At 33.2% G+C, this 23064-nt stretch overlaps 11 protein-coding genes across 13 annotated transcripts; 5 read left to right on the top strand and 6 right to left on the bottom strand.

Moving 5' to 3' along the window:
* Positions 1-157: 157 nt before the first annotated feature.
* Positions 158-2703, bottom strand: LOC126761318 (dihydropteridine reductase). Of its 2 annotated transcripts, XM_050477375.1 has the most exons (6): positions 2590-2703; positions 1425-1546; positions 1143-1252; positions 883-1069; positions 481-814; positions 158-416 (listed from the first exon to the last, which is right to left on the bottom strand). In XM_050477375.1, coding segments are annotated over exons 2-6 (735 nt in total). In that variant the 5' UTR covers positions 1426-1546; positions 2590-2703; the 3' UTR covers positions 158-313. The 2 variants fall into 2 exon arrangements, with proteins under 2 accessions (XP_050333332.1, XP_050333333.1); XM_050477376.1 differs by having other exon boundaries at positions 1143-1546.
* A 302-nt stretch (positions 2704-3005) lies between these two features.
* On the top strand, positions 3006-5072 carry LOC126761324 (polycomb group RING finger protein 3). 2 transcript variants are annotated; one of them, XM_050477384.1, is made up of 5 exons: positions 3006-3213; positions 3286-3568; positions 3710-3862; positions 3925-4205; positions 4324-5072. In XM_050477384.1, the coding sequence occupies exons 2-5, from the start codon at positions 3463-3465 to the stop codon at positions 4450-4452; spliced, it is 669 nt and encodes a 222-aa protein (XP_050333341.1). In that variant the 5' UTR covers positions 3006-3213; positions 3286-3462; the 3' UTR covers positions 4453-5072. The 2 variants fall into 2 exon arrangements, with proteins under 2 accessions (XP_050333341.1, XP_050333340.1); XM_050477383.1 differs by having other exon boundaries at positions 3006-3568.
* Positions 5073-5366: 294 nt separating this feature from the next.
* LOC126761310 (female-specific protein transformer-like) lies at positions 5367-8451 on the bottom strand. Its single transcript, XM_050477364.1, has 5 exons — positions 8323-8451; positions 8039-8245; positions 6825-6970; positions 6042-6746; positions 5367-5890 (listed from the first exon to the last, which is right to left on the bottom strand). The coding sequence occupies exons 2-5, from the start codon at positions 8181-8183 to the stop codon at positions 5660-5662; spliced, it is 1227 nt and encodes a 408-aa protein (XP_050333321.1). The 5' UTR covers positions 8184-8245; positions 8323-8451; the 3' UTR covers positions 5367-5659.
* A 376-nt stretch (positions 8452-8827) lies between these two features.
* LOC126761320 (uncharacterized) lies at positions 8828-10571 on the top strand. The gene is made up of 3 exons (XM_050477377.1): positions 8828-9171; positions 9230-9360; positions 10035-10571. The coding sequence occupies exons 1-3, from the start codon at positions 8948-8950 to the stop codon at positions 10385-10387; spliced, it is 708 nt and encodes a 235-aa protein (XP_050333334.1). The 5' UTR covers positions 8828-8947; the 3' UTR covers positions 10388-10571.
* On the bottom strand, positions 10487-11388 carry LOC126761810 (putative nuclease HARBI1). Its single transcript, XM_050478217.1, has 4 exons — positions 11313-11388; positions 11158-11260; positions 10560-11101; positions 10487-10494 (listed from the first exon to the last, which is right to left on the bottom strand). The coding sequence occupies exons 1-4, from the start codon at positions 11386-11388 to the stop codon at positions 10487-10489; spliced, it is 729 nt and encodes a 242-aa protein (XP_050334174.1).
* Positions 11389-12936: 1548 nt separating this feature from the next.
* Positions 12937-14332, top strand: LOC126761316 (dehydrogenase/reductase SDR family member 4). The gene is made up of 5 exons (XM_050477373.1): positions 12937-13110; positions 13184-13313; positions 13379-13781; positions 13896-14030; positions 14091-14332. Exons 1-5 carry the CDS (start codon positions 13056-13058, stop codon positions 14259-14261), a joined length of 894 nt encoding a protein of 297 aa, XP_050333330.1. The 5' UTR covers positions 12937-13055; the 3' UTR covers positions 14262-14332.
* Positions 14327-15247, bottom strand: LOC126761325 (charged multivesicular body protein 2b-B). Its single transcript, XM_050477385.1, has one exon. The coding sequence runs from the start codon at positions 15050-15052 to the stop codon at positions 14417-14419; it is 636 nt and encodes a 211-aa protein (XP_050333342.1). The 5' UTR covers positions 15053-15247; the 3' UTR covers positions 14327-14416.
* A 129-nt stretch (positions 15248-15376) lies between these two features.
* LOC126761304 (pentatricopeptide repeat-containing protein 1, mitochondrial) lies at positions 15377-17916 on the top strand. Its single transcript, XM_050477358.1, has 4 exons — positions 15377-16420; positions 16489-17211; positions 17276-17450; positions 17509-17916. Exons 1-4 carry the CDS (start codon positions 15510-15512, stop codon positions 17815-17817), a joined length of 2118 nt encoding a protein of 705 aa, XP_050333315.1. The 5' UTR covers positions 15377-15509; the 3' UTR covers positions 17818-17916.
* LOC126761323 (EKC/KEOPS complex subunit TP53RK) lies at positions 17810-18692 on the bottom strand. The gene has a single exon (XM_050477382.1). The coding sequence runs from the start codon at positions 18603-18605 to the stop codon at positions 17922-17924; it is 684 nt and encodes a 227-aa protein (XP_050333339.1). The 5' UTR covers positions 18606-18692; the 3' UTR covers positions 17810-17921.
* Positions 18693-18951: 259 nt separating this feature from the next.
* LOC126761331 (protein Asterix) lies at positions 18952-19674 on the top strand. The gene is made up of 3 exons (XM_050477389.1): positions 18952-19160; positions 19225-19340; positions 19408-19674. The coding sequence occupies exons 1-3, from the start codon at positions 19040-19042 to the stop codon at positions 19501-19503; spliced, it is 333 nt and encodes a 110-aa protein (XP_050333346.1). The 5' UTR covers positions 18952-19039; the 3' UTR covers positions 19504-19674.
* LOC126761313 (ubiquitin thioesterase OTU1) lies at positions 19643-21337 on the bottom strand. The gene is made up of 2 exons (XM_050477368.1): positions 20363-21337; positions 19643-20295 (listed from the first exon to the last, which is right to left on the bottom strand). Exons 1-2 carry the CDS (start codon positions 21170-21172, stop codon positions 20083-20085), a joined length of 1023 nt encoding a protein of 340 aa, XP_050333325.1. The 5' UTR covers positions 21173-21337; the 3' UTR covers positions 19643-20082.
* Between the last annotated feature and the right edge of the window lie 1727 nt (positions 21338-23064).

Below are 23064 nucleotides of genomic sequence, written 5' to 3' on the forward strand. Positions count from 1 at the left end.
ATTGAACTTTCAGTATCTCTACATAATTTTACTTCCCTTCACAATAAAGAAACATCCGCACATCTTTCAATATATATATATACAACACAATATATTTTAAACATTTAATGTAGACATATTTGTAAGCGAGTTGGTGAATATGTATATCAACTTGAAATTCAAACTTTTGGAATTCATATTTATTATTTTCTATAATTTGCAATCTGTTAATCAATAAATATATATATGTATGTATGTACGTTTGTATCATATGCTTATTTCCCTAACGTTCACGAGTCGGATTTTGACGGTTTCCCATAATGCATGCCAATATTTAGTTAGCTTCTACCAATTGTGTAACACCATCCTTAGTGATTAATTGTACTAGGGCACCAGAGTTTGGCCGCTCCTTGCCTTGAGTCCATTTATGGAAAAGTCTGTAATCCACAATAACAAAAACATTTGTTATAAATAATCTTAAGCTTGTGTCATATGACTTACCCGGCAACTTCAGCTAAAGGTGTCCATGAACCAAAATCTGCCTTTGGCATCCATTTGCGATTCATTGGTGTATCCAAAGTAACTGGCAAGATTGCAACTGCGATGGCATCAGTGGGTAAACCAGAATTTTTCCCAGCCAGTGAACGTGTTAGCTGATGGACAGCAGCCTTGGCCATACCATAACCGATCATGCCGGATGTGCCTTGTAACGCTGGTTGCGCGCCGGTCAGTGTTAATAAGCCGCCATCTTTTAGGTATTTGGAAGCGACAGCAGCCGAAATAGTTGACGTCCAAACACTTTGGCGCCACATTAAATCAGCATTTTTGGCCAAATCTAAGAAAAATAAAATTTAACATAGAAGTAATAAAGGATATAAGACATTTTTGTATAAGATTACTCACCCTTGGAGGCATTACCACCCGCCCAACCGCCTGCAACACAAATTACAGCATCCAATTTTTCATCGTTTAAAGCATCGCCGACCTTTGTTAACACTTCAGCCTCTTGTTGTTCCCAACTAAGTTCACGGGGTAACACGATGCTTGCGTCCGCTTCTTCATTTACGCTGAGATCAATACTACCAACCCACTGCAAGTAAAATATTTATTTAATTTTAACTCAAGTTCTTAAGGGAAAAGTACTAAAAGCGCTTGATACGCACGTAGTTGTTTGATTTGAAGTGGGAAACACAGGCAGAGCCCAAAGCGCCTTTGCCGCCATAGACCAGTACTCGACCGACCATGTTGATACACTGTTTTACTGAATTCGCCACTGTGTCCGAACACCGATAGATTAAAATTACAAGTAAAAATCAGAAACTGATGACGCTTGTATGTGTATTATTAGGAAATACCATACAATTTAGATTGTAGTGAGAGGATTTTGTTGGGGTAGGGGAAAAACAACACTTGTTAGATTTTTAAGCAAATACAAGTTTTTCTACTTTTTGCAACGTTTGACTCGTACTACTGCAGTTGTTATACATACATACGTCTGTATATATGTATGTTGTTGCCGTTTTGTGCGTTTGCGTGTTGCCTTTATATCAAACAGAAGGCAATGGCCCTGTAAAGAATGAAAGTTACTTGATTTTGTCCATAATAAGTACATTCATAAGTATACAAAAATGCAAGCTTAAACAAATAATTGTAATATTATCGCGGCATTGAAGTTTTTCTATGTCAATAATTTTTAAAAATACTTTTATTTTACTCTGCATAATTATATGCTGAATGTGTTCGTATGTACTTTTGTAGACTGCGTAGCTTTAAAGACTTGATTTTCTTTCTAAAAACCCCCTCATTGACTTTAAGTTGAATTTATATTCGTCATATTGTTTATTAGAATAGGAGAACAGGATTTTCTGGATGTTATTGATATGCATACTGAAGCAATAAATTGTGCTGCAAATTACAAAGTACTGTAAATCTATCCACTAAATTTATAAGATCAATAATGTTTATGAAATGAAAAATGGTCAAGAAAAAACGTTAGCTTGTGCGGCACTACAGCTATAATTCCTTCCACGGGTGATCGATCAGTTTGAATGAAAGCTACATGATACAGTAGTCCGATCTGAACAACTTCTTGGGAACTTATAACGTTAGCTTTGAAAAAAAAAGCGAAGTTCGTGAAAATACATTCCCAAATAAAAAAGTTTTCATACAGGGACTTGAACTTGATTGGTCAGTTTATATGACAGCTATGTATGTATTTGTTATAGTTCTCCGATATGAACAATTTCTTTGGAGATTATAGCGTTGCCTTCGACAATAGTCCGTGATAAATTTCGAGTTTTCCCAATAAGAACTTAAGAGTTACTGGTCAGTTTGTATGGCAGATTTTTGCTAGTCTCCCAATATCGGCGGTTATAGGTTTTCGACGGTTTTTTTTTTTGTTTGGTTGTTACAAACATCGTGGCAAACTGAAAATACCCTATTCAAGTTTTAACAACTCAGTTCTACACACACATATATTGCTTTCAACAAAATGTTGCATGTGGGCCGGTAAATAATCGATGGAATGCACAATTTCTTTAGAAAGAAACGAAATGAATAAAACAAGTACTATTAAAATAGAACACTCTTATTTTTGTCAACAAAATATACCTTTCACAAATATAATGAATATAAACACCAATCTAAGTTTTCGAAAAATTTGCAATATGTAACTTTTTGTAAATTCACACGACTGTTAATTGTCCAGCTGATACAATTAGAAATTCTGCCCTGCCAGATCGGTTTCATTTTTATATAAAACGCTTTGAAATAATTTATGTAATAACACGATGCTTTGAAATTATTGTTGTGAGAATCTTTTCCACTAACTACAACTCTATTAATTAAACAACGAATAAATTAATATTGATAACAATATTAAATGGGAATGAAATCACATTTGCAATCTGTTGAGTTGTGTTGTAAATTCGGAGTTATGGTCTTCTTAAAGAATAAACAAAAATGCAAGTTGACAGCCAGTGCTGCCAACCTCCAATTCGCCTCATCATTTATTTCATTACTTCAATAAAAAATACTATAAAAACCCGTGTTCGTGTCAATTTTTCGGTTTCGCGTAATTGTTTAATTTCTTTGTTTTTACTAATAACATAATCAGTGTTTATATTTTTCAATGTTCTGTTTATAGTTATAGTCGTCTTATAATGCAAATGATAAATAAAAGATGTTTAAAGAGGATATGAATTAGACGATCAAAATCTTTCAAATATACCCGAGGTGAATTGGAAGTGTTTGCCGTTGTGTAGCTAGATAAATTTAGCAGCGTATATTATATTTGTAAACTTGCAGAACTTAACTGATCAAAAATATTACATGCAATACTGTGTATTATTGTCACAAAAGGCTTTCCAAATTAGCTACTAGTAATTTGTACTGCTTTGCGGATTTGGGGTACAAGTGCAATGTTTACTGAAGTTCGGCAGTATTCCTGCGATCTATATACTGCAGAAAAGATTAAAAGAAACCATGGAACGTCGTGTTAAGCTTAAGACCATAAATCCGCACATAACGTGCAAGATCTGCGGTGGTTACTTTATTGATGCCACAACCGTCACTGAGTGTCTACATACATGTTAGTAATACATTATACAATATATGTATAATATATATATATAAATGTATAATATATATATATAAATGTATAATATATATATATAAATGTATAATATATATATATAAATGTATAATTATAAATTCCATTTTATAATTGTAGTTTGTAAAAGTTGTTTGGTAAAACATTTGGAAGAAAAGAAAACCTGTCCCACTTGCGACATGGTCATCCATCAGTCACACCCACTGCAGTACATCAGCTTTGATCGGACCATGCAGGATATCGTTTATAAGTTGGTACCAAATCTACAAGAAGGTAAAATTTCTAAACAATTGAAAAGAGAATGAAATTGATATGAAATAAAATTTTTAATGTAGATGAAATGAGAAGAGAACGAGATTTTTATAAAAGTCGAAACATTCCCTGCCCCAAAGATATGCCGCAAAATCACGATGACGATGAGAAAATGCTCGAAGCACATGCAGAATCTGATTTCCATCGTCTAGACGAGCAGGTGAACGTAAGCCTCGAATGTATGAGCAATAATTTTAAAAATTTGCAGCGGCGTTTTATACGCTGCAGCTCACAAGCGACTATAACGCATTTGAAAAAATTGGTTGCCAAGAAAATTTTAAATGGCATTGACAAATATCGAGAGGTAATTGTTTTTGCAGAAAAACTGTGTTAAAAAAAGAAAAAAATTATCAATGCGTATTGATTTTATGTATTTTTAAGAAAAATATTACTGATTTGTTCAAAAATTTCTCAATTTTTAGATCGACATACTGTGCAATGAAGAATTGTTAGGCAAAGATCATACGCTAAAGTTTGTGTATGTGACGCGTTGGCGTTTTAGAGATCCTCCTCTGCGCTTACAGTTTCGACCGCGAGTTGACCTGGTATGAAGGCTTTTAAAACAAACGTGTGACAGAAACTTGTACGAAAACCAATGTTAAGTGAAATCAAAAGTGAATACCAACGCAACAGTTTAATTTTTTAATTAACGTTAACAAAGATATATATATATATACATATATATAACTTAGACAAAAACAGAAACGCTAGTTTTGTAGAAAAGTTTAAAATTCGAAGTGAATTTCAGACGTAAGATAGAAAAATCGAAATAAGTATTGTAATATATTTACAACCGGAGGTTAGAAGAGTTTCAGGCATGCATATGTATATGTATGCAAGTGAATAAAATTATTAAGTGTAATAAAAAGTGAAAGTAATGTTATAGGCATTATAAGCTTCAAGGTCAGGTTTTAACAAAAAAAAAAAGAAAAAAATAATTTCTTATATTTAAAACAAATAGCAAACACTAATAACGGTGACAAATCTTCCTTTTAACATATGTATGTTCCGTATGTGTTTATACTCTAGTGCACAAAATTTTTGATCTGGTTCTAAATGATATTATTTCTGAACGTATTTTTACCGATCTTGTGTATAACTTTGGAAGTTGGAATTTATATCATTGCATTGCAAAATAAATCTAAACATTTTGTGACTTCCTACCATTCAATTAATGTTCTCATTTTAAATATTTAATTTCTTATAAGAAATTTTGTAGTAAGATATAACTCCTCCTTTACTAGTGTATTTATTTAATATTTTTCAAATCAAAATATCAAATATGCTGTTCTCTACATATTCTATTTATTATTTTATTATATTATTTTATTTTATATTTCCATAATTCTGTATTTTTGATCAAAAGATTGAAAACAATGTCAAATAATCATAATTGCTCTATTCATATATATAAATATATATATGTATATATATTTGTAAATAAAAGAAAATCAAATACAAAAATAAGTGTATTTTTAAATTTACTTGCTTTTTGAAACTTAAAATCGAAAAAAATCTAATATAAAATTTTATTACGAATGCGAAAAATATTTTTTAATCCTTGAATTTCACTTTCGATCAGAAAATATAAATTGAAAATTTAATTCTATTTATATGCAATTACACATCAGAAGTTATTAAATTTTAACTACAACTACCAAATGTGGTACAATAAATAGAAAAGAGTAAAATCAATAATTCTTACGCTTGATATATCTATATAGTATCCAAATTTAATCTACATGTATTACCCATAATTTATGTATTTTTTGATCGAAAATTGGGTCGCCAAGGGCGTGTTGCACCATATTGTACAGGTAATCTATAACCAGGTCCACCGTAACGTATTGGTTGTGGAGGTAATCCATAAGGTGGCATTGGGTGCCGCATTGGTGGTAAAACAGCAGGCACGAAAGTAGGCATAGGATAAGTGGGTGTTCCATATCGTGATGTCTGGGGTGCCCACTGCGTTGTAGTTGGCCAGGTTGGCTGTATCAACGAAAAAAAAACTCTTAATTATTACGAACATTGTTTACAGATATGGACAAATTACTGTATTGTTGTTGCAAAGAACTAAGCTGTAATAGCTATTAGGAAGATGTCATTTATATATTATACAACCTAACTATAATTAACTTACATAACCATAATTAATAAAATCCGCTGGAACCGGCACGGGTATGGTTATGATTTGCGGTTGTGACAGATTTCTTTCGCCATTCCCATTCTGTTCTTCATTCTCATTATAACGATATTTATGGCGTTCGCTATTTTGCGTTCCTATGCGCGACGAACGGTCACGTGAACGAGTGCGTGATCTTGAATGTGTACGAGAACTTCGGGATCTACGCACATTTTTGCCACGATCATCTGATCTATGTTGATAGTGCCTCGGTGTCCCATGCAAATCCTTATCTGCACGTGATTTTTCTCTTTCCCGTTCGCGTTTACTATTGTCACCCCATTCACGATCCATTGAAATTGACCGACGACGAAAATTAGTTCGACGAGCTGGTGAACGTTGTTTAGTTTTCAATGAATCTCGAGAGTGAGATCGTGAGCGTGACCTTGAAATACTACGCCTGCGTCGAAATTTGGATGACGCTAGAGGCGATTTATTTCTTGTCGATCCATATTTACGACGAATTCTGTCTCGCTCTCTTACTTGGTCTACAAAATATGGAATTTTTTCAGAGGTTTTTCGGCGACGATTTGGTGGTGGTGATGCGTCACGTCGAGCTGCATATTTGTCATCACTAATAGGATTCGTCGTTTTCGTGCGTCGAGTGGTCTCTTTCTCTAGGTTGTTGTGATATTTTCGATAACGCTCTGGGCTACTGGAATCCTTAATAAATTGATATTAATTAAAAACTTTGGTTTCTATTTAAATATCAGCATATGCAAATATTTATAATTCACTTACAGTCGAAATGTGGCGCTCTTTTCGCCCTCGATTTGAAATATCCTCTGTGGTGCTTTGCTTTTCGCTTTTGTCTTCTGCGATATTTATAGCATTATCCGGATTCACCACGATATCATCTCTTTGAAACAAAGGCTTTGAACCTTCACCTGTGAATATGGTTAATGTCACTATTAATGATTTATAAAAATAAATTTGGTTTATATATCAACAATTTTTCATCGCAGCTTTCAGCTTTTTGTTGAATAATTATAATGGTATTTTTTACGATTCAAATCATTTAATTGTTACTCAACGAAATATTTTAATTCAAATTTTAAAACAAAATTATATACTAAGATTAGAATAAGAAAGAACTTTGTAAAGTTTTATTAAAAAGATTAAAATTTAAGTCTCCAGTCACTATTTAAAGATCATATTTCAAACGTTAAAGTGAATTCAAACGAGACGTTCAAATTTCGATTAAACAGTAATTAACTTTAAATTTCGATCACGTATTTAAACTACAGAATATGAAATTTTATATTTATTTACATCATCTAATAGGTTTGAGTTGATTGTTGTAATCCGCATGTGCCAGAAGATATCAATATCCAAATTGTCTGAGTTCATGGAATGTTGATTGATGTTTGTGTTGTTTTGTAATTTTTGCAGGGAGTATTACTTCATGGTTTGTTGATTGTAGTATACGGCTGCTTCTAAAGGCTAGAAAATAATTTTGTTTATTTGAAAAAAAGTATATATACATAGTTTTATTAACAGCAGATCGTCCAATCCTTGCCTTTTCACTCACTATGAGGCAGTGAGTGCGATTCTCACAAATGTTTTGATCTTTGAATTAACAAAATTTTTTAGTGTTAATTTTTTGTATATTCTATACAAACTTTAAATACGTTAACACTAAGATTTCAATACTTTTAGACACTAATACTACACACTCTGAAAAATTATTCAATATTTTTAAAAACTTACCTTAATACTTTAGAGAAAAATATAATACCGCACCTTTATTTCTAGTTTATACTCACTTTATTATACCAGTTGCATGTGTTGATTGTAGTTTTTCCGCAAGAAAATTTTCCATATTGCTCCAAATTATCCTGGTATGTTGATTGGTGCGTCATTTGAGCAAGCTAACACCTTGTCTCATTTAAGTTCGCCTCAAGATCTGATAGCATTTCTTAATATCACTATATTTAGTAAGTAATTAGAATTACCGAATCTACGCTTAATAACAACTTCGTCTGGAACTAAACTGCGTTCTATAGCGTGAGGACCCTTCCTAATTGAGCCAATGGGCACATGTTGCTTAATTTGAATTTTGCTTGATGTTGCAAACAGTTTTGGAGTGTTGGAATTCATGTTGAAGGCTGCCTTAAATGATATTTTTACGAAATGTGTTGGTTGTAGATATTAGATCCTTCCTACGGGAAAAGGAAATTTGCTTGTGTTACATGACTTCATTATTTTATTTATGATGAACTATTTTCAAATTAATTACGTTTGTGTTGTTTCTACATAACAATGCACAAATATTTGTGAACAAAAGAATAATATTAGAAAAATAAAGATAAATCAGTGAATTGAACTTATAATATACAATAGTTTGTCGCGATGGCGTTCAATAGATATGTGTTTTTCCTATCGCATCAAAAATATCTCATCACAGCGATTACTTTGTTACGTCAACGCAAGTAACTGTCATATCGTGTTCACGTTAACGATGTCAAAGTCAGAGCCGTTATCTAAATGTCTGTTAAGCGCTAACCAGAACTTTATCGGCAACATGTTGAAAAAACATTTTCTTATTGCCCTTAGATGTGATTTCCATGACCACAGCATATAGAAATTATTATTGATTATCAAGTTGCTTGTAGCTTACGTCACGTCTATGCATTTAAATAAATTTTGACAAGTAGTTTGCGTGATCAACTTGAAACCAAAATTTTTGACCGTATATCTGTATCGTTAGTACGGCAACAACGAAATTGTGTAGATCAGCTGTTTGATACGTCGCTGCCATCTCCAAAATGCTCAAGAATGTGTGTTTACAGCTTCAAAGTGCAATAAACTAAACAAACAAATAAAGTGAAAAAATTTAGTGTAATAATTTTGCAAAAGTGAAAATGGCAAGTGGGGATATTGTTATGAAAAAAAAGCGGGTAGTGTGGAACGAGGCTGCCGAAACCGATTTAGTACAGTTGTGGCAAGAAAAAATGCTAAAATTTCAATCAACTAGAAAGAATAGCCACATTTACGAAGAGATGTCCAGAGAAATGAACACAGCTGGCCACAATTATACGGCCACAGAAATAAAAATTAAAATGCATAATTTTACTAACAAATACAAGTAGGTTATAAGTTAAGAAGTAAAATTTTATAATAAATAATTTGTTGTATATTTTTAGGAAAGAGAAACGGAAAGTTGGTGTATTCGGTGGCTCGTCTTCGGCTTGGAAGCATTATGCTGCGGTCCACCAAGCGATAGGTGGCTACAAAAGCTTCTGCTCCGACGAGCTTGTCGAGGACAGCATTATGGGTAAGTTGTAACTATATTGGAGTAGTCCATAATTCGCCGTATATTTTTAATAAATATAACGAAACATTAGTTTGTACTATATCGCTAATTTAATGCAAGAGGTAAATTTTAAAATGACATTCCCCGAATTCGCAGTTAAAAAGGTTATGTACTGATAGATGAGGTTCTCCAGATTAAGAACATATATACATAAGTATATAGCTTCCGCTAACTTACGGTTTTTGAGATATTTGAATTTAATGTTAAAAAATTTTACTATTTAAAATGCACGTTTCTTCGATTTATAGTGAATTTAGCACTTGTATTTTTGACTTTTATATCCATTTACACTTTACTAATTCGGTTCTACAAATTTATTTTATATTAAATAATGCAAAATTTTTAAAATTTAAAAAATTTAATTCAATATTTAACTTTTGTTCTCACTCTAGCAAATAACCAATGTTACCTTATCGACATATTTTATTAAGGAACCAAATAAAGAAAACAAATAATACCCCAAGTAAAAAACACTTTAAAAAACTATTAGCTTTTCGCGTCGAAATCTTTTCTGCATTGGCTGATGTTATTGTTGTTTTTGCGTCAGAATTCAATGAAACGGCGTTTTATGGAATATTTCTCAGTGACTTTATTTGTTTGTTGTCATTGTCTTTGATATGTATGTTTATTTTCAGTGGATACTGACGAAATAGGGTCATTTCCTGTAGAGGTTAAAAACGAAGCAGAATCGTCACTTTCGAGTCTTGGCGAACCACCGAGTCCAATCGAATCTCCGAATCCATTCGCTCCTCGGAGTCCTGCCGCATCGTCTTCCGACCCTTCCAATCTCCCCTCATCCAGAGACGCTAGAAAAATTAAAAAGAAAACAGCAGTGTCAGTAATGGAGGAAATGAGGAAGGATTTTTTGAAGGCGACTCAGGCGATGAAGGATGCCGATGAAAAACGGCTACTTATTTTAGAAAAATATGCCAAAGACATTAGCGAGATGAAGGATGCTTTCATCGACTTCCTTCGCCGCCAAAATTAGTTTTAAAGACTGTTTTATGTTAATTTTTATAAGCATTTTTCATTTTATGTATAATTTTTTTGAGCGCTTTTATGTGTAGTTTACTCATAAGCCATAGTATTATAAAACTACAAATATATACATATGTATGTAGGGGTGCAAAAATATTTCAAAGATGAATGCAACCACTTACCGAAATATGAAACGAACGCTTGTCTTATTTCCTCTGCCCTTGGGCTAACATTTCCAGGAATGTTAGGTTCGTTTTCTGGCAACTGCCGACTTTGGTTTTCGATTTGTTGTGTTGCAATCCACCTTTCAGTAATTTCATCTTTCTCTTCATTCAAAAAGTTGTGCAATACACAGCACGCTTTAATGACAGCTTTTGTGTTGGCCATGTGGTTTTCAAAGCCTTTGCCAACTCGCCTAAACCTTGCCTTTAAATGATCGAAAGCTGTCTCGACGACTCTATGGCATTTCGAGAGTGCATTGTTATATTTTTTCTCATTCAAAGGTTGGTTTTTGCGAAATGGATATGGCTTCAGCAAATGTTCATCAAGTTTGAACGCAGAGTCACCCAACAGAACGACTGGAACATTAACCGACGATATTTGCCTACTCATGTCATTAAATAAGCTAGATTGTACTAACTGGCATTTTAAAGATGAACTCTCAAATATTGAAGAGTCATTACAACTGCCTGGACTACCGACGTTAATGTATATAAAGCGACATCTATAATATTAAAGAAATACGCCAGGAGTTCGAACGAGCTTCATGAACAAACTTACCTTGCATCAACTAAAGCCAGAAGAACTGTGGAATACCAGCCCTTATCATTATAGTAATCCATAGCATCTTCTGCTGTTGGATGAACTTCTATGTGACATCCATCTTAAACATAAAAATTAAAAAACAATCAATTGTAAACAGTTGAACTTCTTACCGATAGCTCCTAACACTTGAGGAAAACCCAATGACTCAAAACCATTTAAATACTCCCGCAATTGAATTTCGTTCATTGGGAATTTATTCAAATATAAAGGCCACAAACATCGCCAGACTTCACGACAGAACTCAATTAGAATTGTGCAAACAGAGCTTTTCCCAATTCCAAACATATTTCCAATTGTACGGTAATCGGCAGAAGACCCTAAAGCATATACAGCAATTGCAATACGTTTTTCTAATTGAATGGACTTTCGGTAGTTAGTGTTTTTCCTCTCTAAGCCTTTCAACATAATACACAATTTATTGAATGATTGGCGCTTCATTCGGAAGTTGCTTTTAAAAAACTCGTCTGAATTCACCTGGCAATCGACTTCCCAAAACATTTGCCTACGAGCCTAAAATATACGTATTTTAATTAAACGAACGACATTGTAATACATGTAATTCCAATATTTATGTACATGCCTTCATCCAAATAGACCTTGTTGAATTTGCTCCATATTGACTAGCTATTTTGAGCATTGTATGGGCCAGCAGCAAACGTCTCATTGCTAGGCGCTCAAAATCAAAAATCTCCACCATTATTTCCATTGAATGGAGAATATTTATAAAAAAAAATACAACTTTTATAACAAAGTACGACATCACAATGTTTTCTTTTAATAAATTTTAAACGATGTGAATTTTTTAATGTCAAAAACAATTGTTTTATAAATCACCAAAAGCAATAAAAAAGTCTAGATTAGTTTAAATTCAAATCAATCACTTAAAATTTTTGGCGGGAACATGATATAAGAAAATTTAATTTAAGATACATTTACACTTTTATTAAAGTAGTTCAAATCTACTAATAAAGGAGAGGGCTATTGCTTTTGTAAATTGAGGATTCTTTAGTCTTATACTAGTTATTTAATCCTGTTTCGATCGATCATATAAACAATATTTAGTTGAGTTGATTCTTGCACTCTTATACATATGTAAATAATGGCTGGGATTTCGAATGGGTATGTAGCGATAGACGAAGTTCTCAAGATTAAGAAAATATAAATATATAGTTGACGCTGACTTATGTTTTTTTGAGATATTTGCATTTAAATTTAGCAATATTTGGATGAAACACAAATCTGTGGGTTAAATGTATTTTGTAGTTGTGCGATGCCGTTTGATAGATATGTGCTTTTTCTATCGAATACAAAAAAGCTTATCACAACGATTACTTGCTACGTCAACGCTAGCAACGACACGATAGTGTCTAACGCATAACGATATCAAAATAAACGCAACACCATTTAAAAATTATTTTAAACAGATTTATTAATTTTGCAATAAATTACTTCTCTGAAATAAAAATTCTTTATTTGCATTTTGTGTACCTTTTAGTTGAATTAAAAAATAGCACGTATATAATAAATATATTTAGTGTATCAGTTATTTAGATAAACAACATTTTGTTGAGTAGATTATTTTATTTTTTAAATAATAAAGCCTAATATTGTTTTTAACAAAGGCCTATAACAACGAAATTTGTCAAATAAATATTATGAAATGAAATTCAGAAATGTTACCTTTTAAGGGTTAAGAAACCGGTGTTAATTGTACTGTAAATTAAAATACATACATATATATTATTTATTAATTCAAGATTTCACGGGTCGTGATTTAATAAGGAGCTTAATCCGCTCTAATTTTTATCGCCAGTGAGGTTCTGTTCAAAGGATAAGAATCCGAATCTGAAAAAATGTTCCTTATCAGAAGACAACTTGTAACAAAAGCAAAAAGTGTTTACGTTGGAGGTAAGTTAATGTGCATAATGTTTAAAGTTCAATCTCATTGATTAAAGGTTAAATGCAAATATTTTTCAACTAGCTAATGTACCTGGTGTAACTTTAAATATTTGTCATAAACGCTTATCAAGTAGTGGAATTCATACAGCAACAGAGAAAAATATGAAACGTTTAGAAGGAAAGGTAGCAATCGTTACAGCTTCTACGGATGGGTATGTTGATCATAAATAATGTATTTGTTACTAGGCAAAAATGTGTACATTATTACCTTTACTAGAATTGGATTTGCAATTGCTAAACGTTTGGCCGAGGATGGTGCGGCTGTGGTAATCAGTAGCCGTAAGGAGCGAAATGTTGAAAATGCGGTTGAACGTTTACGAAAGCTAAATCTTAAAGTTACTGGTTTAAAATGTCATGTGGGAGAAGCACAAGATAGGAAACGACTATTTGAGGAAACTATACGTACTTATGGAAAATTAAATATTTTGGTATCTAATGCCGCTACAAATCCAGTAGTGGGTGGCGTGTTGGAATGCGAGGAAGGCGTCTGGGATAAAATATTCGACGTGAATGTTAAATCTTCCTATTTACTTGCAAAAGAGGCATTGCCTTATTTACGAAAGGAACAAGGTTCCAATATAGTTTTTGTGTCCTCCATAGCGGGCTACGATGCTTTCAATGTATGTACATAAATATACATACATATGTATATGTATGTTTTATTTGTTTCTAATCATTAAGATAAGAAGATAAGATCATCTAATCATTATATCTTAAATAAGAATTTTTTATAGTTGCTAGGTGCATACTCCGTTAGTAAGACAGCTTTAATTGGTTTAACTAAAGCTGCATCCAAAGAGTTGGCTCCTGAAGGAATTCGAGTAAATTGCTTGGCACCAGGAATTATTAAAACCAAATTCTCAAGTGCGGTATGTATGATAAATGTAAAGTAAGTGTAAAAAGAGTAACATAGATATTTTTTTCATTAGCTGCACGAAACCGAATCGGCTAATAACGCAGCAGTCTCAAATATACCCATGGGACGTCTGGGTGCCCCAGAAGAAATGGGTGGAATAGTATCATTTTTAGTTTCTGATGATGCTTCTTATATTACAGGCGAATCGATTGTCGCTGGTGGTGGTATGTCAGCTAGACTATAAAGTTAATCCATTTATGTGAAATTTAAAGATTGTTAATCGTTTGGGTTATAAGTAAAATATATATATCTTAAGCAATAGCATTTTATTTAAAATCCACATGATCATAAGGGTTACATTTATAAAAACTAACTTATTTTATAGTGCTACAGAAATAACTAAGTGGAGCGCAATTTAGCCAATTGAGCTTCAATATCCTTTTCGCTACGTGCACTTTTTTCCAAATCTCCGGAGCCGGTGGACGGAATGTTCGCCATTTTACCTGATATCTCAATACCAATTTCATCCAAAACCTTATTAACAATGGCATCACTTTCTTCTTCATCGCCCGACTCGTTCAGCATGTCATCTAACGTATCGTTTATCATCTCATCTGTCATTTCCATATGCATATTTGCTTTTTGGAAATCTCGAAGATTTGCAGCAATACTTTCCGGCCGCATCACTTTGTTCATATCACCCATTGTTTTGGCAGTGGTTCCCATTGCATCAGCTAGTACTATATTTGTTCCTATATTTTTATTTTGATAACCAATGGATGTAATTTTACTGGTAGCTGCAAATGTTCGAGACTTTTGTTTCCTTATTTCCACAAGTTGTTTCGCCAATATGCGGCATACATCATTATTGCCTTGTGCCGCAGCCTTTTTTATTTCTTGCTGCAGCTTGCGTTCCTCCTCTTCTAGTTTTCGGCGCTCACGCTCTATGTCCCGATTGGCTTTTCGTAGGTTTTTGTCATTTTCCCTTTGCTGTTCTTTAACAGTTGGTTTTTTGCCAAATAAATTGTTAAACATTTTTAAGTTAATCTAACTTTTGGTTGAAAATTATGACGCGTGTGAGTCACCAAACGACATTCACAAATAAAAACATTTGATGCGGAATTGACAATGAAAACAAACAGAAAACAGTTGATACAGTACAGCTGAGATACATATAGGATTGGCAACTCTGACGTTATCAATTCATGGCGCATTTCAAAAAATTTGTATGTGCCTTGTTGGGAAAAATTTAAAGTTTTTTGAAAAATATAATGAAATATTGAATTCAAGAATACATTGAATCGGATGCATCAATGAAGATAGTAAAGTTCTAAACATATTTTAAATGTTTTTTTTTGTTGATAATAAGATTGAAAATTTTGAGCAACTAATTTTAGCTGTAACCTGGCCACTCTAATCAGTAATGAATAAAACAGCATGCAATTTGAAAGAGTTTATATAAATATAACACAGATACTTTGAAATAAATAAAATGGCCATTCGTTTGCTCCGTGTTGGAGCTTTGCGTCAGTTCTGGTATACGAGCAATAAGGTGTCGCAGGAATTTCGTCACAATGAGTGCCTTAAATTAAAATACAGTATTTACAGTTTGTTTGAAGAGTCAAAGTGTGTCCGTAAACTGCATATTAAAACATATGATAAAGATGCCGGTTTGGAAGAGCAACGACAAGCTAACAAGGAACAACAGACTCTTCCAGACCATAAGCCATTTCGAAATGAGAATTCGTCGAAAGAAGATAATCTAAATAGTCATTTAGACCATTTTGTGGAAAAATTGAACGACGCTGATATATTTGGTAACAATCAAACATCTGAGATCAAAGAAGATGCTGGAGATGTTATGGAAGATGAATATACAAATAATCCTAAAAGCAGAGCATTGCGAACAATTGATTACGCACGTCTTATAAAATCCCATCTAGCCGAGAAACGACTAAAAGATGCAATTGCGGTACTCGAGGTACAAATGTTAAAGCAAGATCGCGCCAAACCTGATGCATACATATATAATTTACTAATAAGCGGATGTGCAAAGGCAGGTTACACGCGTAAAGCATTTAATTTATTTACTAAAATGCGGCAAAGGGGATTAAAAGTGAAAGGCGGTACGTATACGTCACTTTTTAATGCTTGTGCGAATGCTCCATCTACGGTCTACGGCATTGAACAGGCTAATAGATTACGTGAAATAATGATAGAGAAGGGTTATGAACCAAATGTAAAAAATTATAATGCAATGATTAAAGCTTTTGGACGATGTGGTGACGTAAAGACGGCATATTTACTTGCGGATGAGTTAATGGAGAAACAATTGCCTTTGAATGTTGAAACATTTAATTTCTTGTTGCAAGCCTGCGCAAGCGATGTAGAATATGGATTCCGGTAAGAACTCATTTTATAAACACGATTGTAAACATTATTCATTTAAATTTGTTGAAATTTTTCGACAGTCATTGTCTTCTTACTTGGCACAAAATGATGCAGTATGAACTAAAACCCGATTATTACACTTTCAACACTGTTTTACGTTGTGCGAGAGATTGTGGATTTGGTGACTTGAATACTATGGAAAAAGTATTACATCAAATATGTGCAGAACGTGAAGAATTTCTAGCTACGGCTACATCTATAGAAAAAGAGACATCACTCTCTAAAGAAGTATCATCATCTAACGCTCTAGATGTGAATAAGCAATCCCAAGTTATAGAAATTAGAAATAATGCAGAACAGTTAGAAATGCCTAACCTGTTGGCAGCACAACCTCATCTCGGCAGCCTGGTTTCGTTAGCGGAAGTTTCCCGTCCTCATGAACGTTTTTTACTTTTGGGCGGCTTGTCGGGCTTTTTGAATCTTATGAAAGAATGTAAAATTACGCCTGATATTGAAACTTTTACAACATTATTGGAGGTCATACCGCCAACATATGCAGCCGAAAAACAGTTGTTAACATACGTGCGAAAAATTGGTCTAAAAGCAGACATTGACTTTTTTAATATTCTAATAAAAAAACGTTCTATGCGTTTCGACTACGAAGGAGCGAAAGAAGTGATATCAATGATACGGACAGCCGGTTTAGAGCCTGATATTATTACCTATGGTGTGTTAGCGTTAGGATGTCAAACGGAAGTGGAATCCCGAGAATTATTGCAACAGATGAAAGAAAACGGCATACGGTGAGGCAATTATAGTAATATCGAGGTATATAAGTACATTTGTATTACATTTACAACTTTACAGCATGAACATACAAATTTTGGGTGCAATGTTGCGACAAGGAACTGGTAACAGAAATTTCCCATATGTCATTGAAATTTTACAAATAAGTTTGGATGAAAATATCAAACCAAACGAGGTTTTTCTCAAACATCTTCACAATTTTTACGATAGATGTGCGCGCACGATTGATGCAAGGGTAAATTTAATTATAATTATATTTTTTAAATTTTATTTTAATTTTCAATATTTTGTAGTACCCTTCAACAAAAACGAAGTCATTTAGAAGGGGACACGAAAAATTTTGTGCTAAACTGCGCCTCTACTATGAAGAACAGGGAATTGCTGGCTTGAAATTAGAGGATGCAATCAAAAAAATTCGTGAACATCCATATCAACAGTATAAGGACGATGACTCTGAAGGCGTTGAGCCATTAAAAAATCAGAAGCTTTCAAAACAACAAAAAGTTCGAAAGTATATAAAAAAGATTAAAGTTGAAAACTTACGCGATGATTTACAGAATTCTTTACCCAACGAAAAAAACGCACAACAGCGGATAGAATAGTCGAATATGCACTATGTTCTGTATTTTGTTGTGTAAATTAGGATCTAGTCACAATTAAGCTTATCGTAATAAAAAAAATGAAATGAATCTTTTCACACATCTGGTTAGCCAATCATAGTACGTTTCCGTCCGCGCGCCCGTACTTCTTCAAATTTAGCAACAATAGTTCCTTCATCCTTGCCACATTCTTTGCGGTAAGCTTCGAGCAAGTAATCAAATAGATATGGTTGCTCACTGTGTGTGCTGAGAAGCGCTCTTTCCAATACATACAAATCGACACCTTTGTCTTCCGCTCCTTGGTTGTAATGACTTAATCCAAAATCAATAAAAACAATGTCGTACTCTTTAAAATCCTTATTTTCACTTTTGGGATTGATAAGTATGTTAGAAGTTGTAAGGTCGCCATGTATTATATTATTTGAATGAAGTTTTCCAATTATTGTACCGACTTGTGTGCAAAGATTTTTCAAAACTTTTTCCGCTGTCTCTACTGAATGATCAGCTACAACACGTTGAATTAATTCTTTGGCTGTGATGGCTTCTCCAAAATATTCCATATAAATTTTACGTTCATTTAGATCAGTATGCAAAATACGTGGTGCTAATATTCCAGCGTTTTGACATCGAGTAGCCGCTTTTGTTTCTGCTTTGATTCGTTGTCTTGTAATCTGTGTATCCAATTCTGGATGACGGTAATGTTTAATGAAACGCTCTTTTACTAAACACTTTTCCCCTTTAAATACACCAAGGTAAAGACGACCTTCTGCGCCTTGCTTTAAAATCTCCATTACCTATCTATCAAGTCAAAAATACACAAATTAATTTAAAAAATTTGTAGAAACCGCTGCAAAAATATATGCATAAATAAGACAATCAGCTGTTTACGCACAAATTGCTAGGGCTACCTGCTCTACGTTTGTTAATAAAATTTATAAAGTTATTTTTCCAAAAAATATTGTTATTACAAAATAATGTATTTAATATAACTCAACAAATTTTTGATTGTATTCACTTTTTAATAGTTCTGTTATATTTGTCTGGTTATTTTTTAATCTCAAACTTTTTTTTAATAATTGTAAGCAATTTGTTTACATTGGTCTTAAATAATCGGTTTGTGTCTTTGCTGTCACTTCAGTTATGACATTTATTTGACAACGACTTTACGTACGAGTGATTAACCTATTTGTAACAAATAAAAAGTAATTTTAATAAATAAGATAAAATGAGCATGCAAGTGGATCCACGCCGTAAAGAAAAGGTCAACCGCTATAAGGCCCCACAAAACCAAGGTCAAGCGGGAAGTTCCAGCGAAGATCTTATGCCTGACTATATGAATATTTTGGGTATTAATTACATGCAATATTTATATACCATATATACAATTGCAACAAAGTTTTTATTTTTTAGGCATGATATTCTCGATGTGTGGACTGATGATGAAGCTTAAATGGTGTGCTTGGTTTGCTCTATATTGTTCTTGTATTAGCTTTGCTAGTTCAAGAGTCAGTGATGACGCAAAACAGGTAATAAAATATAAAGGTTAAATCAGCAGGATTGTGCTCCTAGTTACTTTCTATCTTCTTTGTTCAGGTTCTCTCGTCTTTTATGTTATCCGTTAGCGCGGTAGTGATGTCATATTTACAAAATCCTGCACCGATGACACCCCCATGGGCACCTGCTCCATAGCGAATTTGGGCAGAATAGCATTCCCTTTTTTAAGTTCACTACATATACATACATATGTATATGCATAAAAATTTTCATGAAAATATAAAACCGTTTGATGCTGCGGAGAATAACGATTTTTAGTTAAATAAAGCATAAATACATTTGGGTATTACATATTTGCAAACCAGAGTAATTTGTTATTAATTTCAAACTATTTGTAAACATCTTAAATATACTTAAAATTCTGGCTTGAAGCAATTTATGCTACTTTTTGGATTAGCTAAGCTACTATAGAACGTTATATGAAACGTTCAAAATATTATTATTTTTTTGCAGATTTAAACTGGGTTAACAAATATCCAGAAATTAACAATTTCATTTAAAAATAATAAGTAATGTCATGAGATGTGAAGTTCTAACGCAGCTATGATGACAATTTTGTGAAAATTATAAGAAAACCGGACGACCCTTCGTTTGTCTCTGGTCTCTCTTATATAATTTTATTCAATCTGTGAATCGCAAGTCTTAGGATGTGAGTACGTAATAGGCGAATACGAAGAAAGCGAAGAAATAGAGCGAACTAAATATTACGGCGTATTAAATTTCCCCAAAATTAGTATGACCGGTCGACTTAGCATGTTGCTGTGCCTGCACTTGACCAACCAGCATAACATCGCACTGCAAGCAACGCAGAGAAAATTTATCAACATTGGTAAATTGTCTTGATGATTTTGCTTCGTTAGCTAACTGTTCCGCTTGATGATATACACCCAATTCTTCGATTGGAAATATTGTTGCAGGTGCACCGCCCTGAAATTAAATTAATAAAATATTAAATAAATGAAATGTGTCGATCGGTTCAAAGTTTATTACTTACACCTACTGTTTCCATGTATAAGGGATCGTAATGTATACCGTCGAAGAGTAGAAAGACTCGTAGTCCATAATTTTTATCCTCACCGAAACGATTAATAATAGCATTTTGTATATCTACAACATCGATCTCTATGCCATAATAGTTGGAGAGTATTGAAACTTCAATTGCACCTCCCCACGAATCGGGTTTTTGTATCCATGTGCAATATTCAGAATTTGACTTGCCCAAAACAGCGTCATTAAATTCTTGTGGGTCAGCAGATACAACTTGAGCAATAATATGTCGCATCATTTCACTGCCTTCATTGTCGATTTTGCCATTTAACACAAAACGTATGCTCGTAAAAAGGCAAGAATTATCTGCCGGTACAACCTTTTTGAGTAAAATTCCATTAAAATTTCCGCTGGAACCACTTGGAAGTTCAACGGGTGCTTGTGGACCATTGGCACCTTCTGTCCTTGTAGCTTCAGCAACTACTTGACGTAGTTGCTCTTCCTCTTCTTCGGCTTGCAATCTACGCGCAAGGGCTTCATCATCCTCTAAGCAATAAGCGGCTGTATTTGCTGGTTTCTCTTCGACAATTAATGTTTCACCACTGCTAACTCCTATCGTCGATATAGAATGTGCATTTTGCGATAAATCTAATGGACGAGGCGGAAAACCAGCGAGTATGTGCAATTGTGGTTCCTTCACTTCAGTTAATTGTGAAACTTTTGCTTTCAATTCGCCAATCGTTGTTTTAGCAGTCAAGTCCTTCACAATGAATTGGCCGTTCTTCGATTTTATTTTAACACTAAACGAGCCAGTCATTTTTACACGGTTATTTAGAATTTTTTAAGTTTTTCAGCTTAACGTTTAGTATTTAGCAATGAGGTAATTTTGTTGTAATTGGAAAAATAAAGAAAATTTTCTGGATTTATGCTGATTTTACTTTTCTCCTCTGGACTACACTAGTGTTGCCATTCCAGATTGAAATACACTGAAGAATTGTCAAGAATCTAAATATGTGGAGAGTTATAATAGAGCGTTTAAGGTGATGAAAAGCGTTATATTTATTAAAATATTTATTTATGTATTTTAGTTGGATGTTGTAATTTAATACGAAAGATCTGGTATATTTCAAATCTGTATTTGTAATATCATTCTAGTTATCTTTTTTATACAAATTTTGTAAAAATTATATCAGTATGTGGTATGTTCAATGTAATACTCGGAAATCGATTGTTTGACAGGAAATGGTCGTCAAATCATATGTTACTGATTTAAATAAGCTTGGATAAGAATTTCTCATGACATTGTGATTTTTGAAAGAATTAAAAAAAACATATAATCCATTATAATTGATTTGAAAGTGTGATTTAGTTACTTACAAACTCTGTGTCTATATTCTTCCCACAATAAATTAACATTTACATATATTCCAGCCTTTTGGTAAGTAATTTTATTTTTTTATTTTCTGCAATGACTTGGCATATTTGCGTGCAATATTTACATATGCATACATATGTGCATATACTAGTAATGGTAGAGAATAGTTCCTAATACATTAATTTCTATACGATCGCCAAATGTATTTGGTGGATGGATCTACGTATGTAGTTCATGTATCAAAATCAATATAAAGCTATACTGTGAATCAGGGTATCGCTTTCTGTCGCCTTTTTTATGCTTGTCATTTTATTTTTTTAACTTTCTTAGTTTATATGGATGAATCGGTTGGTGTGTTGAAGTAAAATTTGTAAGCATATGCAAAAATACGTGAATTACCATTCCTTTTGCTCTTCGTGTTCCCATCTCCTTTTGAATTGTTTCGCGAACTAAATATATAAATGCTCATTACTTAATTCACAATCTGAAGCGCCATCGGCTGCAAATGCTATGGCAACTGAAATATTATCGACAATGTCATCGCTGATCTTACTAATTATTCGTACTGCTGTGCTGACATTTTTTTATATTTATTTTAATAACCAAGGTATAACTCTCTTTCGTTTCATTTTATTATATGTTCAGGTATTCATTTAGAGTAAAGGTTAAGTATATAGCGGCATAACTACATATATTACATAACCAAATAGGCTTGAAGAGTGAAATCAAGTGTCATAATTATATGTGGAATGTCTTAGATATGTACATACTATGTACACAGTTGCCTGCTTGAGATCAGTGCATTTTCGGTTGGAATACACAAATCAATTTAAATTTTTTTATGTAATTATGTAAATTTCGCCTTTATATTACACCTATGAATTTGCGAAGAAGTTTGAAAATTTATTGATGTGATTTTTTTGTCTTTTTTTTCATATTTACATACATGCTCCCAACCAAAGAAAAAATAAAAACATTAGAAACCGTTGGTTAGAGGGGTAGTTTTCTGTAAGGAGCTTAATGTAGCTTACACTACCGGACCACAGTAGTGTTTATCTTGCTTATTAAAAAATTCTTAAAAATTGAACAATTTTTAAATTTTGAATATTATACTTTCGTGGCCGCTGACCGGAGAAGCTGATTGCATCTGTTGAGATCAATTTGCTTCAAGCTTCAGAAGATGACCAGTTGTCCATCAGTAGGTTTTATGTCGAGTTCATCTCAAACATGTCTTAACATTGATCTGGTTAATATGTATATCGCTTGACATAATTTTCTGTTTTCTGTGTGAATTTCTGCAAATGCGTTCACGAATAGTTTCTATGGCTCGAGGG

Source organism: Bactrocera neohumeralis, chromosome 6 (genome assembly GCF_024586455.1).
Source record: "Bactrocera neohumeralis isolate Rockhampton chromosome 6, APGP_CSIRO_Bneo_wtdbg2-racon-allhic-juicebox.fasta_v2, whole genome shotgun sequence".
Lineage (NCBI taxonomy): Eukaryota > Metazoa > Arthropoda > Insecta > Diptera > Tephritidae > Bactrocera > Bactrocera neohumeralis.

Excerpts from the sequence above, each read along its gene's own strand:
- LOC126761331 (XM_050477389.1), top strand. The coding sequence starts at position 19,040 with ATGAGCATGCAAGTGGATCCACGCCGTAAAGAAAAGGTCAACCGCTAT. Across the intron at positions 19,161-19,224 it reads TGACTATATGAATATTTTGG|GCATGATATTCTCGATGTGT; the intron begins GTATTAATTACA and ends TTTATTTTTTAG. Across the intron at positions 19,341-19,407 it reads TCAGTGATGACGCAAAACAG|GTTCTCTCGTCTTTTATGTT; the intron begins GTAATAAAATAT and ends TTCTTTGTTCAG.
- LOC126761325 (XM_050477385.1), bottom strand. The coding sequence starts at position 15,052 with ATGTTTAACAATTTATTTGGCAAAAAACCAACTGTTAAAGAACAGCAA.
- LOC126761320 (XM_050477377.1), top strand. The coding sequence starts at position 8,948 with ATGGCAAGTGGGGATATTGTTATGAAAAAAAAGCGGGTAGTGTGGAAC. Across the intron at positions 9,172-9,229 it reads AATTTTACTAACAAATACAA|GAAAGAGAAACGGAAAGTTG; the intron begins GTAGGTTATAAG and ends GTATATTTTTAG. Across the intron at positions 9,361-10,034 it reads TGTCGAGGACAGCATTATGG|TGGATACTGACGAAATAGGG; the intron begins GTAAGTTGTAAC and ends GTTTATTTTCAG.
- LOC126761318 (XM_050477375.1), bottom strand. Across the intron at positions 1,070-1,142 it reads ACTTCAAATCAAACAACTAC|TGGGTTGGTAGTATTGATCT; the intron begins GTGCGTATCAAG and ends TTTTACTTGCAG. Across the intron at positions 417-480 it reads CCTTTAGCTGAAGTTGCCGG|ACTTTTCCATAAATGGACTC; the intron begins GTAAGTCATATG and ends TGTGGATTACAG.
- LOC126761323 (XM_050477382.1), bottom strand. The coding sequence starts at position 18,605 with ATGGAGATTTTAAAGCAAGGCGCAGAAGGTCGTCTTTACCTTGGTGTA.
- LOC126761310 (XM_050477364.1), bottom strand. The coding sequence starts at position 8,183 with ATGAATTCCAACACTCCAAAACTGTTTGCAACATCAAGCAAAATTCAA. Across the intron at positions 6,971-8,038 it reads TGTTATTAAGCGTAGATTCG|GTGAAGGTTCAAAGCCTTTG; the intron begins GTAATTCTAATT and ends CCATATTCACAG. Across the intron at positions 6,747-6,824 it reads AAGAGCGCCACATTTCGACT|GATTCCAGTAGCCCAGAGCG; the intron begins GTAAGTGAATTA and ends CAATTTATTAAG.
- LOC126761324 (XM_050477383.1), top strand. The coding sequence starts at position 3,463 with ATGGAACGTCGTGTTAAGCTTAAGACCATAAATCCGCACATAACGTGC. Across the intron at positions 3,569-3,709 it reads CACTGAGTGTCTACATACAT|TTTGTAAAAGTTGTTTGGTA; the intron begins GTTAGTAATACA and ends TTATAATTGTAG. Across the intron at positions 4,206-4,323 it reads GCATTGACAAATATCGAGAG|ATCGACATACTGTGCAATGA; the intron begins GTAATTGTTTTT and ends CTCAATTTTTAG.
- LOC126761313 (XM_050477368.1), bottom strand. The coding sequence starts at position 21,172 with ATGACTGGCTCGTTTAGTGTTAAAATAAAATCGAAGAACGGCCAATTC. Across the intron at positions 20,296-20,362 it reads TATACATGGAAACAGTAGGT|GGCGGTGCACCTGCAACAAT; the intron begins GTAAGTAATAAA and ends ATTTAATTTCAG.
- LOC126761810 (XM_050478217.1), bottom strand. The coding sequence starts at position 11,388 with ATGAACGAAATTCAATTGCGGGAGTATTTAAATGGTTTTGAGTCATTG. Across the intron at positions 11,261-11,312 it reads TCAAGTGTTAGGAGCTATCG|ATGGATGTCACATAGAAGTT; the intron begins GTAAGAAGTTCA and ends TTTATGTTTAAG. Across the intron at positions 11,102-11,157 it reads CTGGCTTTAGTTGATGCAAG|ATGTCGCTTTATATACATTA; the intron begins GTAAGTTTGTTC and ends TTAATATTATAG.
- LOC126761316 (XM_050477373.1), top strand. The coding sequence starts at position 13,056 with ATGTTCCTTATCAGAAGACAACTTGTAACAAAAGCAAAAAGTGTTTAC. Across the intron at positions 13,111-13,183 it reads AAAAAGTGTTTACGTTGGAG|CTAATGTACCTGGTGTAACT; the intron begins GTAAGTTAATGT and ends TTTTTCAACTAG. Across the intron at positions 13,782-13,895 it reads CGGGCTACGATGCTTTCAAT|TTGCTAGGTGCATACTCCGT; the intron begins GTATGTACATAA and ends AATTTTTTATAG.
- LOC126761304 (XM_050477358.1), top strand. The coding sequence starts at position 15,510 with ATGGCCATTCGTTTGCTCCGTGTTGGAGCTTTGCGTCAGTTCTGGTAT. Across the intron at positions 17,212-17,275 it reads ATGAAAGAAAACGGCATACG|CATGAACATACAAATTTTGG; the intron begins GTGAGGCAATTA and ends ACAACTTTACAG. Across the intron at positions 17,451-17,508 it reads CGCGCACGATTGATGCAAGG|TACCCTTCAACAAAAACGAA; the intron begins GTAAATTTAATT and ends AATATTTTGTAG.